This window comes from Eleutherodactylus coqui, chromosome 4 (genome assembly GCF_035609145.1).
Source record: "Eleutherodactylus coqui strain aEleCoq1 chromosome 4, aEleCoq1.hap1, whole genome shotgun sequence".
Taxonomy (NCBI): Eukaryota; Metazoa; Chordata; class Amphibia; order Anura; family Eleutherodactylidae; genus Eleutherodactylus; species Eleutherodactylus coqui.
In genome coordinates this window covers 96,015,147-96,027,679 of record NC_089840.1, presented here as the reverse complement: position 1 = coordinate 96,027,679, position 12,533 = coordinate 96,015,147, and the positions used below count along the sequence as shown (strand labels likewise).

Below are 12,533 nucleotides of genomic sequence, written 5' to 3'. Positions count from 1 at the left end.
AGCATTACCCAGATAAACTAATAGATAATGCATACAATAGGATTGAAAATGAAATTGAAAAGGAAGGAGAATCGGATATAACAAAGCAAAAAAAAGAGAAGTTGAAAAAAAAAAAAAGAAGAGAAAGATTTCAAAGAAGAAAAAAGTATTTTGTTAATTATTAAATTTTTTTAGATATTTAAAAATATTTATAGATAGCCATTTATGGTTGCAGTGTGATTTGTTTTAGTAGTACTATTGAATTATATAATCCGACTGATTATTTTTACTAGATGTTTGGCCATTCATTTAATTTTTAACGATATCACTTTTTATATTTATATATGTTATTTATTCATTTTTAATGTATAAAAATTAATTTGCATCAAATAAGGAGTTACGTAGGCAGCCATCATGTAGGCAGCCATCATGTAGGCAGCCGTTGACAACTGCTATAGATTGGAATAGGATGCCTATTCGGAGGTTTACGGTAGAGGTTTTATATATCTTTTATATGTCAAACTTTTAAGGTACATTTGAAAAAGTTATTTTAAATTTGGAACGCACGTAGCATTCCATAACCCAGCCATGTGATTTATCACGCTCAAGGGACTCGAGACGGACTCCTCATTGTGAGTAATGTTAAATGTATTTATATCTGTTTGTGTTGGCTTATGTTAAGCTTGAGAAAGTCATTGGTTTTAAAATGCCGAAACGCGTTTCAATAAACTTATGGTTTTGACCTCTCACGGAGACTCCATACACATTTATGGTATCACCCCCTTGTCCCCAAAAAGCGTGGGGCTTTTTAACTCTTTTGGCTACATTTCTACTGCAAGCTCCTGGCCACCCAGGTAGCTGTTCCTGCTCCAAACGTCTCTCCAGACCCCTGGATTGCGGACTAAGATTATTACTACAGGCTTACTTGGAATGCGGGTGTCGGTCGGATTTCCCTTACCAGGGTTAACCCATCGTGCACCAGGTAAGTTCATTTCTTTCAAGCTACCTATAGTGTTTGTATCCCACAAGGCGCTATTCTGACCAATTTCCATAAATCACTCACTCATGGACAGCTGGTCATTAGTATTTTGATTTTGATATGGAAAGAAAATAGAGCTGCACAGAATCAGTGCAGACTTTTGTACTTAAAAATGACATGATGATAAAAGATAGAAGGAAGTGATTGGTTCTCGAGGACTGTATGCACAGTCTTGTTTTATGGCAGCTATGTTACTGTAAGAATCGTATATGGTACTAGAATTATGGATTCCAACATTATAGGAAGAAGTATAAAACTTTGATACTTCTGTTTTACATATCAAGAGAATTTTTGCCTCAGTGATGAAGATTTTTTTCATAGAAACCATTTATACAATAAGTAAAAAAAACATATTTCTTCTTTTTATAGGACACCTAATATTGACCAACTTGCAAATGATGGAGTTAAATTAACCCAACACATTGCAGCTGCACCATTATGTTCACCCAGCAGAGCTGCTTTTATGACAGGACGGTACGCTCTTAGGTCTGGTAAGCAAATATCATCTACTCTACAATTATTTTTGTACAATTATAGTATGTGGAATAATGATAGTGCAACTTGTCATTTAACTCTCTGGGGAGCAGTCAGACAAGTATTTCTTTGCTCGCACTTATGTGCGCAAAAAAGCACGTCTGATAAAACCATTCATTTCCAATGGTGTGTTCACATGTAGGTATTTTACATGATACAAATATGGAAGACTATAACCTCACCTTGAAATTTATCTCTGTATTATACCTAATTCTGGTGCTGTATTATATATGATTTTTGGAGTGAGAATATCTTTTTTATTGGATTTGGTGTAGCATTTAAGATCTATACATTGTGATTAATCTCTTTCATTTGTTAACATAGCCATGACACTTGATCTTTTTCTTCCCTGTTGAGCTGTGTACATTTATGGGTGAAACGTGTAGGACTCATTTATTTTTGACAATCTGGTTATAGCAGTGTCAGTGGCTTCACATACTGATCGTTGTAGTGGGAGGGCCCTCTCCTGTGTTTCTCTATAGATATTATTTGGATAATTATTCATTGCCATTGCAGACCGGATCCTTCTTTGATATTTTTTTATCCCCTTTTCTTTTACCCTTTTACTTATGATTTAGGCTGCTTTCACGCAAGCGTAAATACGCAGGCTATCAGAAAGAATGCATTGGATTCAATCAGATGGCCCAGCGTATTTACGCAGGTAAATAGCTGTGTATATACGCTTGTGTGAATAAAGCCTCAAGGTGTAATAGGGCAATCCAGGGTTAGGTTCCAGAATGGGATCGCCCTTCTTGAGGCGGGTGCTCAGTTATTTGTAGTATAGTATAGTGTTTATAAGGGTTCTTTATTGTTCCCCTGAGTTTATAGCTAACTTAGTAAAGGTGATGTTTTATTTTAATCTAAATAAGACTGCAGGCTTTTTCCTGCACCATTTTTGATGCCTTTGTAAGACCCCTGGTGGCGGATTTTGGTGTCAGTGGATTTATGCCATCCTCACCACTGTAAAATCCTAAAATTAAAGTTTGATACAGTGAGTTCCCTGTTAGAGCTAGTCAAAGTTCCCAATGTTAAGTTTATGGGCACGCAGCTCAGTGCAAGAGCATGGTTAGGGAGAGTGACGCGTTGCTAAAGACGAGGAGAACAGCCGTTAGCTCCGATCTATTCACCAACTACTCCACGCGGCCCCCTGGATCACTCACGGCCAGAGGATAGCTGATCCATTGGAGATAACTTCAAAAGAATGGATACAAGCAGCAAACTGTGCAAAGACAACTTCACATCCTCAAGTGTCAGAGGATGCCTTTTTTTCAGTTCCACATAACAACGACGTTTCCAAGTTAACTAACACTGTGCAAACAAACACATATATATTCCACCTGCACCAATCAAGTTTATTTATTACCAAAATTAAAACTCACCTATGTAACAGGTGGTGTGCACGGATATCCGGACCAATTGTGACCCCGTAGTGTCAGCATGAGGTGTCCTCCCTAATTCCCTGTGGTCTGTGGCATGTCGGCGTCCATACAGGGCCAGTGTGCATGCGCGAGGACCATAGTTTCTCGCGCGATGTTATAATACCAGTAGACCAACTTCCATATTGCATGCGCGCCATATTGGCAGAGTGCACCCCTTACTGTGCATGCGCGGAGCCTCGCAATCCCCTATGCAGAGGCTCCGTCTGCCCCAGGAGCGCTCCATATGTAACTCAGACCACGGGATAAATATAAACAGATGTTAAAATAGCCTCAATGGATGTCACAACGCACATCATAATAGCAGCAACACTATTTGGGATATAATCCCCTCTTAGATCTATACATCAGCTACATAGATTGCTCTCTTTGACGCCTTGTATAGATTTTGTAGAGGCATTTAATAGCGCAAATCTTTGTATCTGGACAACCCATTGGTTTCAATAATGACTTATGAAAAACCCTATGAACCCTCCATGTAGCTGGCAAATCAAGTACATAAGCAAGCGGATTTACTACCCGCGTGATGACAAAGGGACCCACGTAACGCGGCGCCGGTTTCAAAGACAGAACCCTCAATTTGAGATTACTAGAAGACAAATATACCTTCTGTCCCATCCTGTAAGGTTCAGATACTGACAAACTCCTCCCATTACACAACTGCATACGAGCCCCTCTTGCTTCCAGGTTCTTCTGTACTTCTTTCCATACCCCCTGCAGCGCATCTGTGGCGACATCAGCTGCAGGACAGGCTGACGGAGTAGAAATAGCTGTGAGGAAGTGAGGATGCTGACCATATACGCAAAAGAATGGAGATACCCCAGTGGAAGAACAAGTACGGTTGTTTAGTGCAAACTCTGCCAACGGCAGGAACTCTGCCCACTGATGAGCCTTTTCGCTAGCAAACAACCGTAAATATTGCACTAAATCCTGGTTCTACCGCTCAGTCTGACCATTAGTTTGCAGGTGGAAAGCGACGTTCACAGGTTTTTACAGAAGGCTCACCAAAATTGCGCAACAAACTGAACACCGCGATCAGATACAATGTTCTCGGAAACCCCATGTATACGAATGATTTCTTTTACAAAAATCTTGGAAAATTCTATCGCAGAAGGTAGCTTATTTAACGCCACGAAATGTGCCATCTTTGAGAAACGGTCTACAACAACTAGAATGGTGGTGAACTTCTGAGACTCAGGTAGATCGGTGATAAAATCTACCGATAAATGCAACTACGGACAAAAAGGCACCGGTAACGGTCTCAGAGGCCCCTCCGGACACCGACGCCGACTTTTACTGTGTGCACAGACAGAGAATCCCTTAACAAACCTGTGGAGACATGCCTGGCCACCAGTAGTATCTAGTACAAAGATCCAGAGTCCCCTGATCCCCGGATGGCCTGCGAGAACAGATGAGTGAGACTCTTCAATGACTCTGAGACGCAAGGTCTCTGGCACAAACCATCTGCTCTCCAGCACCCCCGAGGGAGCATCATGCTGACAATTTTGTAGATGAGGAATGAGATCCGATTCTACAGCTGCCACCACCACCCCAGGTGCCAAGATATTCTCGGGAGCCTCACTTTCCCGCGAACCGAAACTCCGTGAGAGGGCGTCTGCCTTAACGTTCTTCTCCCCTGGAATATATGTAACCAACCAGGGCATACCAAGCACCACATCAACAGACATCCTTTACATTAACAAGAACAACAGATTCTCAGAATGGAGAACACCCACAGTGAACTGTAACATGGGAGTCCTCCATTGTACAACCCCTGCAGACAGAGGGGTAGAATCAATACTAGTGAAGCGTATGGGAATTTTTAACACCGAGAATTCAGTCATCAGAGGTCTGACAAAACTTAAACTAATCAAATTGGCGGCAGCACTCGAATCCATAAAAGCTTGACCGGAAGCCAATCTGACAAGGCACCAACAACTTAGGGAGTACCTGTGATCCTAGGTGATCCTCCCAAAGATCGCCTAGGATCTGAAGTTTTCCGCCGGTTCAGACTGATGTTGTAGACGCTTCTGAGGACAGGTCGCTGCACGATGTCCAGCTTTCCCACAATAGAGACAGAGTCGATGAGTCATACGGAACCATCGCCATTCCTCGAGACTTAGCTGATGGACTTCCATAGGCTCGGCATCAGAAGTTGGCATGGGAGAAGGAGGAACGGGCCTGCTGGATTTCCTAGCCTTACGGGCCTGATGTTCCTCTTTTCTAGATCTCAACCTTCTGACAGCTTTGACCGCCAATTTCATGGCATGATTGAGTGTCACGGGAGCGGGATGAGAAATGAGTAGATCCTTGACAGCGTCAGAAAGACCCAACAAGAGACGTAGAGACATGAGATGAGATAACCCCAACCCCGCACGGTCCAGCTCATCAAAAATACCTCCAAGTTCCTGAAAAAACAAATCAACTGACTGCGGGCAAGCCGAACTCTCAGGCAAGGAGTAGGCCCATGTCTGGGGGGAACCCCGAAGTAAGGACATAATTAATCCAACTTTCTGGGACTCTGAGCCGGAGGAGCGGGGGTCGCATCCGAAAATACAATCTACATGCCTGCTGAAAAATAAAAACTTGCTCCTCTCCAGACAATAGCAAAGTATGCAGACAAGATGACAGAGGCAGACTAGCTAGCACACTGAGGGAAACCAATAACTGGCAGTGATTGCAAGTCTCTGCCCGACCTTTAAACAAAAGCCTTCACCCAGGGGCGGAGAGAGGTAGACAGTCAACTCCCAACAGAAAATAAAAGGAAGCTCGTGCACGGCAGCTGCACCACGCTGGCCGGGCACCCGCGCCCCCGGCAGCCGGACAACAAGCCAGGGGGACACACCCCGACCGCGGGACCCCGCACACCACTGCCCCGGGAAGACCAGCAACCGCCGCACGGTAACACCCATGCTGTATCAAAAGGCCGATAACACCGTCCGAAATCCTGCAAAAACACAAACAATCATTAAAAACATTTCTGCTAAAAATACATATAATATCCAGTTTTAAAAATACAGAGTCTAGATGGGCGTATTTACATTAGGGGTAATGGGTTATAATCTAAATTTAATCCATGTGGTTGGAGTGTATCCAGAGTATAAATCTGAGTTCTTTAATTTTCAATTGTTTCTCTCTATCACCACCTCCCTGACTGCACGGCACATGGTCTACGACAGGATAGCGAAGCTGGCTTACTAAATGCCCCCTCTCTACAAAATGTTTGGCGACAGGCAAATCATTTTTTTTTAGTCCTGATGGTACTCTTATGGCCGTTAATCCTGCTGCGAACCTCCATGGTAGTTTTGCCCACATAAAGGAGGCCGCATGGACAGATGATGGTATAAACTACATACGATGAAGCACCTGTAAATCTGCCCTTTATGTGGTACATCTCACCAGTCAATGGATGGAAAAATCTGTCTCCCTTAGCCAGATTGCCGCAGCAAGAACATGAGAGGCATAGGAAATTACCTTTCTTCGTTGGAAAAAATGTACGTTGTCCGGGATTTGTTCTATTCACTGTCCAGGAGGTATGTACCAGCATGTTTTTCCAATTTGGTCCCCGGTGGTATGACATCTTTGGATGCAACTGGAATTCCCTGACCTCAGGACAACAGTCTGACATAATGTGCCAGTGTTTCCTTATGATCTGGTATATTCTCCCGCTCAGGGGACCATACGTAGAGATGAACGGAATGCGCATGGAATCTCTGTCCCTCTTTTTGATCTCTAGTAGTGATTCACAGTCAACCGTATGTGTCTTCCCACACAGACTGCGGACAAGCTCATCGATATAACCTCTCCTAGTGAACCTAACACACATCTGTTGCAAACGCACATTCACATGTGATTCTACGTACACGTAGGAATTGGCTCCATGGGACAGAATTAACCATTCTACTCGGATAAAAACTGCTATAAAGAAGTAAGTTGTTCCTATCTGTTGGTTTGGTGTAAATGTCTGTCGTGAACACATCCTCCTTGTTAGTCACAGAGACATCCAGGAATTGAATCACCTCCCTAGAATGGGCTATGGTGAATTTCAATTCCGGAAAAATCATATTCAAATTCCCGTAGAATATCTGTAAATCCTCCATGGTACCGTCCCCGAGAAAGAAAGTATCGTCTATATACCTCCATCAGGCACGGACATGAGTCCAGCCTGGCGAGGTATAGACAAAATTCTCCTCAACAAAAGCCATGTAAACCCTTTGCCAATACCTCAACCTGTACCTGTGTAAGAGGTTTAGAAAAGATATTCACCACTAGTGAAAGATACGTTGTCAGTTCCTTTGACAGGCTCCTGCCCTGGTTGTGATGTCTGGAATATCCTTTCTTGCTTCTGTGATGATTCCTGCCACCTCTCCGGGATTTCCATCTTCTGGATGTTTCGTTTTTGTTCTCAGGAGTGGACGTTGTACTAAAAAAGACTGTCCCCTTACTTTACCACCCTGTAAAGAATCATCCGTTGAATCGGAACTGGCGGACGTAAAACCGAATCTAGGAGACTTCCTCTTTTGTCACTGTTGTTGTCCTCTCATGCTACCTCTTGCCCTTCTGGCTTCACCCTGCATTCATCTTGTAGTGAATCCGCCATGGGCCTGGCAGTTATATACATAGCCTGAGCTGTAATTGTCAACATCTGTACTCCATTTGGCACATTTAGTATTCTCAAGATCCTCTTTAAACCTGTTAAACACACCATCCATTTTTTGCATGTAATCAGATAGTTCTTCACCTGTAGATAGTCATTTTAATTCCTGTTCTAAGGTTTACATATCATTGTGTGCTTTTTTGATATTATTTTGTAAAAAATGCCATTAAATATGGAAAAAATGCTATTAAATATGGAATTTTTACAAAATAGTCCATTGGTGAGGTCGGCATGACAAGAAGAAAGCCCTCCAAAGCACTTCACAGAGCACTTCCCTGCACTGGGTCCCGTCACTCCTCCCTCCCCCCTCCTCCTCTACTGGAGGCTCTCTGTGTGCTGCTGCATTCTTTGCCTCAACAGTGCTGACAGCCCGGCAGACCCCCATTAGGTGAGCACATACACTGACACACACACACATGCACAATGCAAGTACAGACACACAGCGTAGGTACACACAGTGGAGGGAAAACACACACACATACACTAAGCACTGCTACATGCAGGTACATACTCAGCACTGCTACACGCAGGTACGCACACACTCAACACTGCTACACACAGGCACGCACACAGACATACACTAAGCACCGCTATATGCATGTACACACACACTCAGCACTGCTACATGCAGGTACGCATACACACGCAGCACCACTACACGCATGTACGCACACACACACATTCAGCACCAATACACACAGGTATGCGTGCACACACACTCAACACTGCTACATGCAGGTACACACACTCAGCGCTGCTACACACAGGTACACACACACTCACTACCGCTACAAGCAGGTACACACACTCAGCACCACTGTATTAGTGTATCTTGACGCCACCAGAAGTGTGGGTGGTGTCAAGATACTAGGTGCTTGACAGGAGGTTGACGTCCCCTGTCCCTGATAGGCTGTTATTACTCAGCAGGTCCTGGAACTGAGCAACGCACAGTGGTCTCCTCCAGTGAGTATACCCCATGTGCTGCTGGCCCCGCTGTGATTGTCTGCGGCAGCGGCCTCAACGCAGCAGCGCTGCACCTCTGGCAGAGTCCCTGGCTGTGGCGGTGGATTACCCCCGGTGGCAGCCTGTTCCTGTGGCTGTTCCTGCCGGCACTAGAGCCGCCGGCGCTTGCGGCCTTCTGGCAGCAGCGCTGATCTGATAGAGGGCAGCGCTGCACAGGCGGTGGCTTATTCCTGTAAGTGTTCCCAGTGGCGTCTGCGTCTACACCGCTACCAGTAGCAGCGCTACCGTGAATGTTAGCAGCGCGACACCGGCGGCAGTGTCCCCGGCAGCTTCTTCCTGTCATTGCTCCCGCTGTGACTGTCCCCAGCAGCAGCACCGGCCTCCTGGCAGCAGCGCTGCACAGACTCTGCCCTCCCCTTTGCGGGGCCCCTGTGAGTGTCCTTGGCGGCTGCAGGTATTAGTGCTCACCGCTCCGGCCCACAGCACAGCTTTCTGAACTTCGCCGGGCCGCCGGTCAGCACTCCCTGGCGCAACAGCGCTGCAGACTGCACAGCGACCGCTCTCCTCTTCCTTCACGGCCTCCTCCGCTGACCACCAGCGCTCATAAGTTCCGAGCTGACCTGTCCCCTTCCTCCGTGGTGCCCAGTGGTGGCTACAGGACCTGTGAGTTTACAATGCAGGACAGCCAATCAGTAACAGGGGGCATCAACCACCTGTCAAACTCCTTGTATCTTGACTCCACCTGTACTTGAGTTGGCGTCAAGATAAACTAATACCCAGCACCACTACACGCACGCACACACACTCAGCACCACTACATGCAGGTATGCAGACACATTCAGCACCGCTACACGCAGGAATGCACGCACACAGCACCGCTGCCTGCAGGTACGCACACACTTAGCACCGCTACACGCAGGTAAAAATTTTATGTTCGCATAGTGAATAGAGATGAGCGAGTATACTCGCTAAGACACATTACTCGAGCGAGTAGTGCCTTAGCCGAGTATCTTCCCGCTCGTCTCTAAAGATTCAGGGGCCTGCGCGGGTGACAGGTGAGTTGCAGCAGGGAGTGGGGGGGGGGGGGGGGGAGAGGGAGAGAGAGATCTTCCCTCCGTTCCTCCCCGCTCTCCCCCGCCGCTCCCTGCCCGCGAATCTTTAGAGACGAGCAGGGAGATACTCGGCTAAGGCGCTACTCGCTCGAGTAATGTGCCTTAGTGAGTATACTCGCTCATCTCTAATAGTGAACATTGGGTCAATCTGGTAAACTTAAATAGATAGTATTTTTTCTGTGATTGCCAATACCTGTGAAGACTAAGCTAATTAGCAATTAAAAATTGGGTATAGGTGCAACATTTTCAGAGAAGCACAAACACATGAAAATATTAGCTCAACTTCTCTGTTTTATTACTATCCAGCATAAATAGACACATTTTGGGGCCAGAATGCCCCTTCCTTAGTATTTACTGGGGACATACTTTACCAAAACTATAACAAAGACACAATGGGAGGGGATTTTGGACAAATATATAAAAAAGGGTGTAATTTCCATGTAACCCAACAGCATGGTTGCATTATCAACTAAACACAACAATTGTAAGGCAGCTATGTGCCAGTCCCAAGCACCAAAATACTTCATGGCTTCTCTCGAAAACACGTTTGACTGCGTGGAGAAGTCTGATCAATGAAGTGTCTGAGAGAATAATCGGATAAAGATAGATAGAATTTTCATGTTTGAACTGAATATTAGAGTGTAACACCCCAATACACTTACAGTAGGTATGGCCAGAGGTATTGGTAAATAACAGGTCAACTTTTCAACTTTCTGTGGAGCTCTTTGTCTCAGGTGAACAAGGCTGCAATATAAGACAGACAAGATACAGTAAGGTTTATTTGATGATTCGCTGGTTTTCAACGCTCTATTATTTAGCTGAAGACTGATTTACTAGACAATTCTCCCCAATAGTGAAGTTAGATGAACAGATTTAAGTTTGCTTTAACTGAAGGTATATTCGTGAATCAGAGAGGCTAGTGACTATATGCTGATCCTGGCTTTATTTTCACTGGGTAGCTGTAACTCACTGTTTGATGAAGATGCACCTCGGAAAGAGTCTTCTGGAAAGAAAGAGTCTGCTGTAGAATAGCAACGGAGTGGGTCGTACACCACACTCTACCTTGGCTAGGGATAACTCGCTGAATACTCCTCCTCTCCGACCACGGAACTGCAACCTTCTCCTTACTCTCTCCTGGCTGAGTCTGCTAACTGCTCTGCGTCACTACCTTTTATCATCTCTCTCTTTACCCGCCCACTAGCATAAGATTAAACCTGGCATACAGAGAGGTAAGACAGGACAAGTGTGCTGCTAGTGTTCTGTAGTACCCGCTGGCCCACTACAAGAGAAATAAAAAGGAATGTAGGAAGAAGTGGAGAACAGAAACAAAAGCTAGACGAGAAAAACTAAATGAAATGAATTAATCAATCAATATTCTATAGAGATGAGCAAGCGCCAAAATGCTCGGGTGCTCGTTGCTCGAGTCGAACTTTTTGCGATGCTCGAGAGTTCGTTTCGAGTAACTAACCCCACTGAAGTCAATGGGCGACTCGAGCATTTTTGTATATGACCCATGCTCCGCTAAGGTTTTCATTTGTGAAAATCTGGAAAACCCAAAAAAGTGATGGAAACGACACAGAAACGGATAGCGCAGGCGAGGGGCAACATGCTGGGCTGCATCTCAAGTTCCCAGGTCCCACTATTAAGCCACAATAGCGGAAAGAGTGTGCCCCCCCCCCTAACAATTTTTACTTTGGACAAACCCTCATTAGCAAGGCAAACCTTAGCTAAGCACCACACTACCTCCAACCAAGCACAATCACTGCTGCAGGACACACCACTGCCTCTTCTCTTGAGTTACATGCTGCCCAACCCCCTCGCACGACCCTGCATCTGCAGCGCACACAAAAGTGTCCCTGCGCAGCCTTCAGCTGCCCTCATGCCACACGCTCACTTCATTGCCACACCACCCTCATGTCTATTTATAAGTGCGTCTGCGATGCGGAGGAACCGGAGGCACACACTGCAGAGGGTTGGCAGGGCCAGGTAGCGACCCTCTTTAAAAGGGGCGGGGCGATAGCCCACAATGCAGTTGAGAATCAATGAGAAATTGACGTTTAATCTTCATTCCAATAAAGTGCCAACCTCCGTCAGGAGCTGCAAACGTGGGCATGAGTTACATCGCTATGGGGAATCCATGTGCTCACACAGTATTCATTCTGTCTAGGTGTCATATAGTTCAATCGACACCGCAAGGGGAAAGCCATCTGCACTCTGCCCTCTACCCAAGTCAGTCAGTGTCTTTGTGCCAGACAGGTCAAACACCGCAATGGCAAGTCTGTGTGCACCAACAGCATAGGTGGGTCCAACCTAACCCCAGACATGAACAATAAAGAAATCAGAGTGGCCAAACATGGCAGACTTACACTGCGCTGATGACATAGGCCTCGGGCCACAGCTTCAGCAATCGTAGGCATAAAGCGGACTTCAATGCTAGTACACCAGTGAAGGTCTCATTAAATCACTTACGTTTTCTTTCACCGCTCCAAAGACTGGGTTAGCTAGGAAAAAGTTCCACAAGCCCAACCTGGCGCCGTTGCAGTTCCCCCGGGACATAGGCCTTGGCCAACAGCTTCAGCAATCGTAGGCAGGAAGCGGACCTCGATGCTAGTACACCTGTGAAGGTCTCAGTAAATCCATTACGTTTTCTTTCACCACTCCAAAGACTGCATTAGCCAGGAAAAAGTTCCACAGGCCCAACCTGGCACCGTTGCAGTTCCCCCGGGACATAGGCCTCGGCCAACAGCTTCAGCAATCGTAGGCAGGAAGCGGACTTCGATGCTAGCACACCTGTGAAAGTCTCAGTAAATCCG

At 45.7% G+C, this 12,533-nt stretch overlaps 1 protein-coding gene across 7 annotated transcripts in view; it reads left to right on the top strand.

The window, feature by feature from the left end:
- The window catches only part of LOC136625585 (arylsulfatase H-like), a 381,691-nt gene that overhangs the window by 309,065 nt on the left and 60,093 nt on the right, over positions 1-12,533 (top strand). For 6 of the 7 annotated variants that reach the window (XM_066599908.1, XM_066599906.1, XM_066599903.1 and 3 more), the window contains exon 4: positions 1,388-1,509. In XM_066599908.1, the coding sequence (XP_066456005.1) occupies positions 1,388-1,509 (122 nt within the window). Of the gene's footprint in view, positions 1-1,387; positions 1,510-6,783; positions 6,917-12,533 lie in introns of those variants that run through there. The other variant, XM_066599909.1, reaches the window with a different exon arrangement.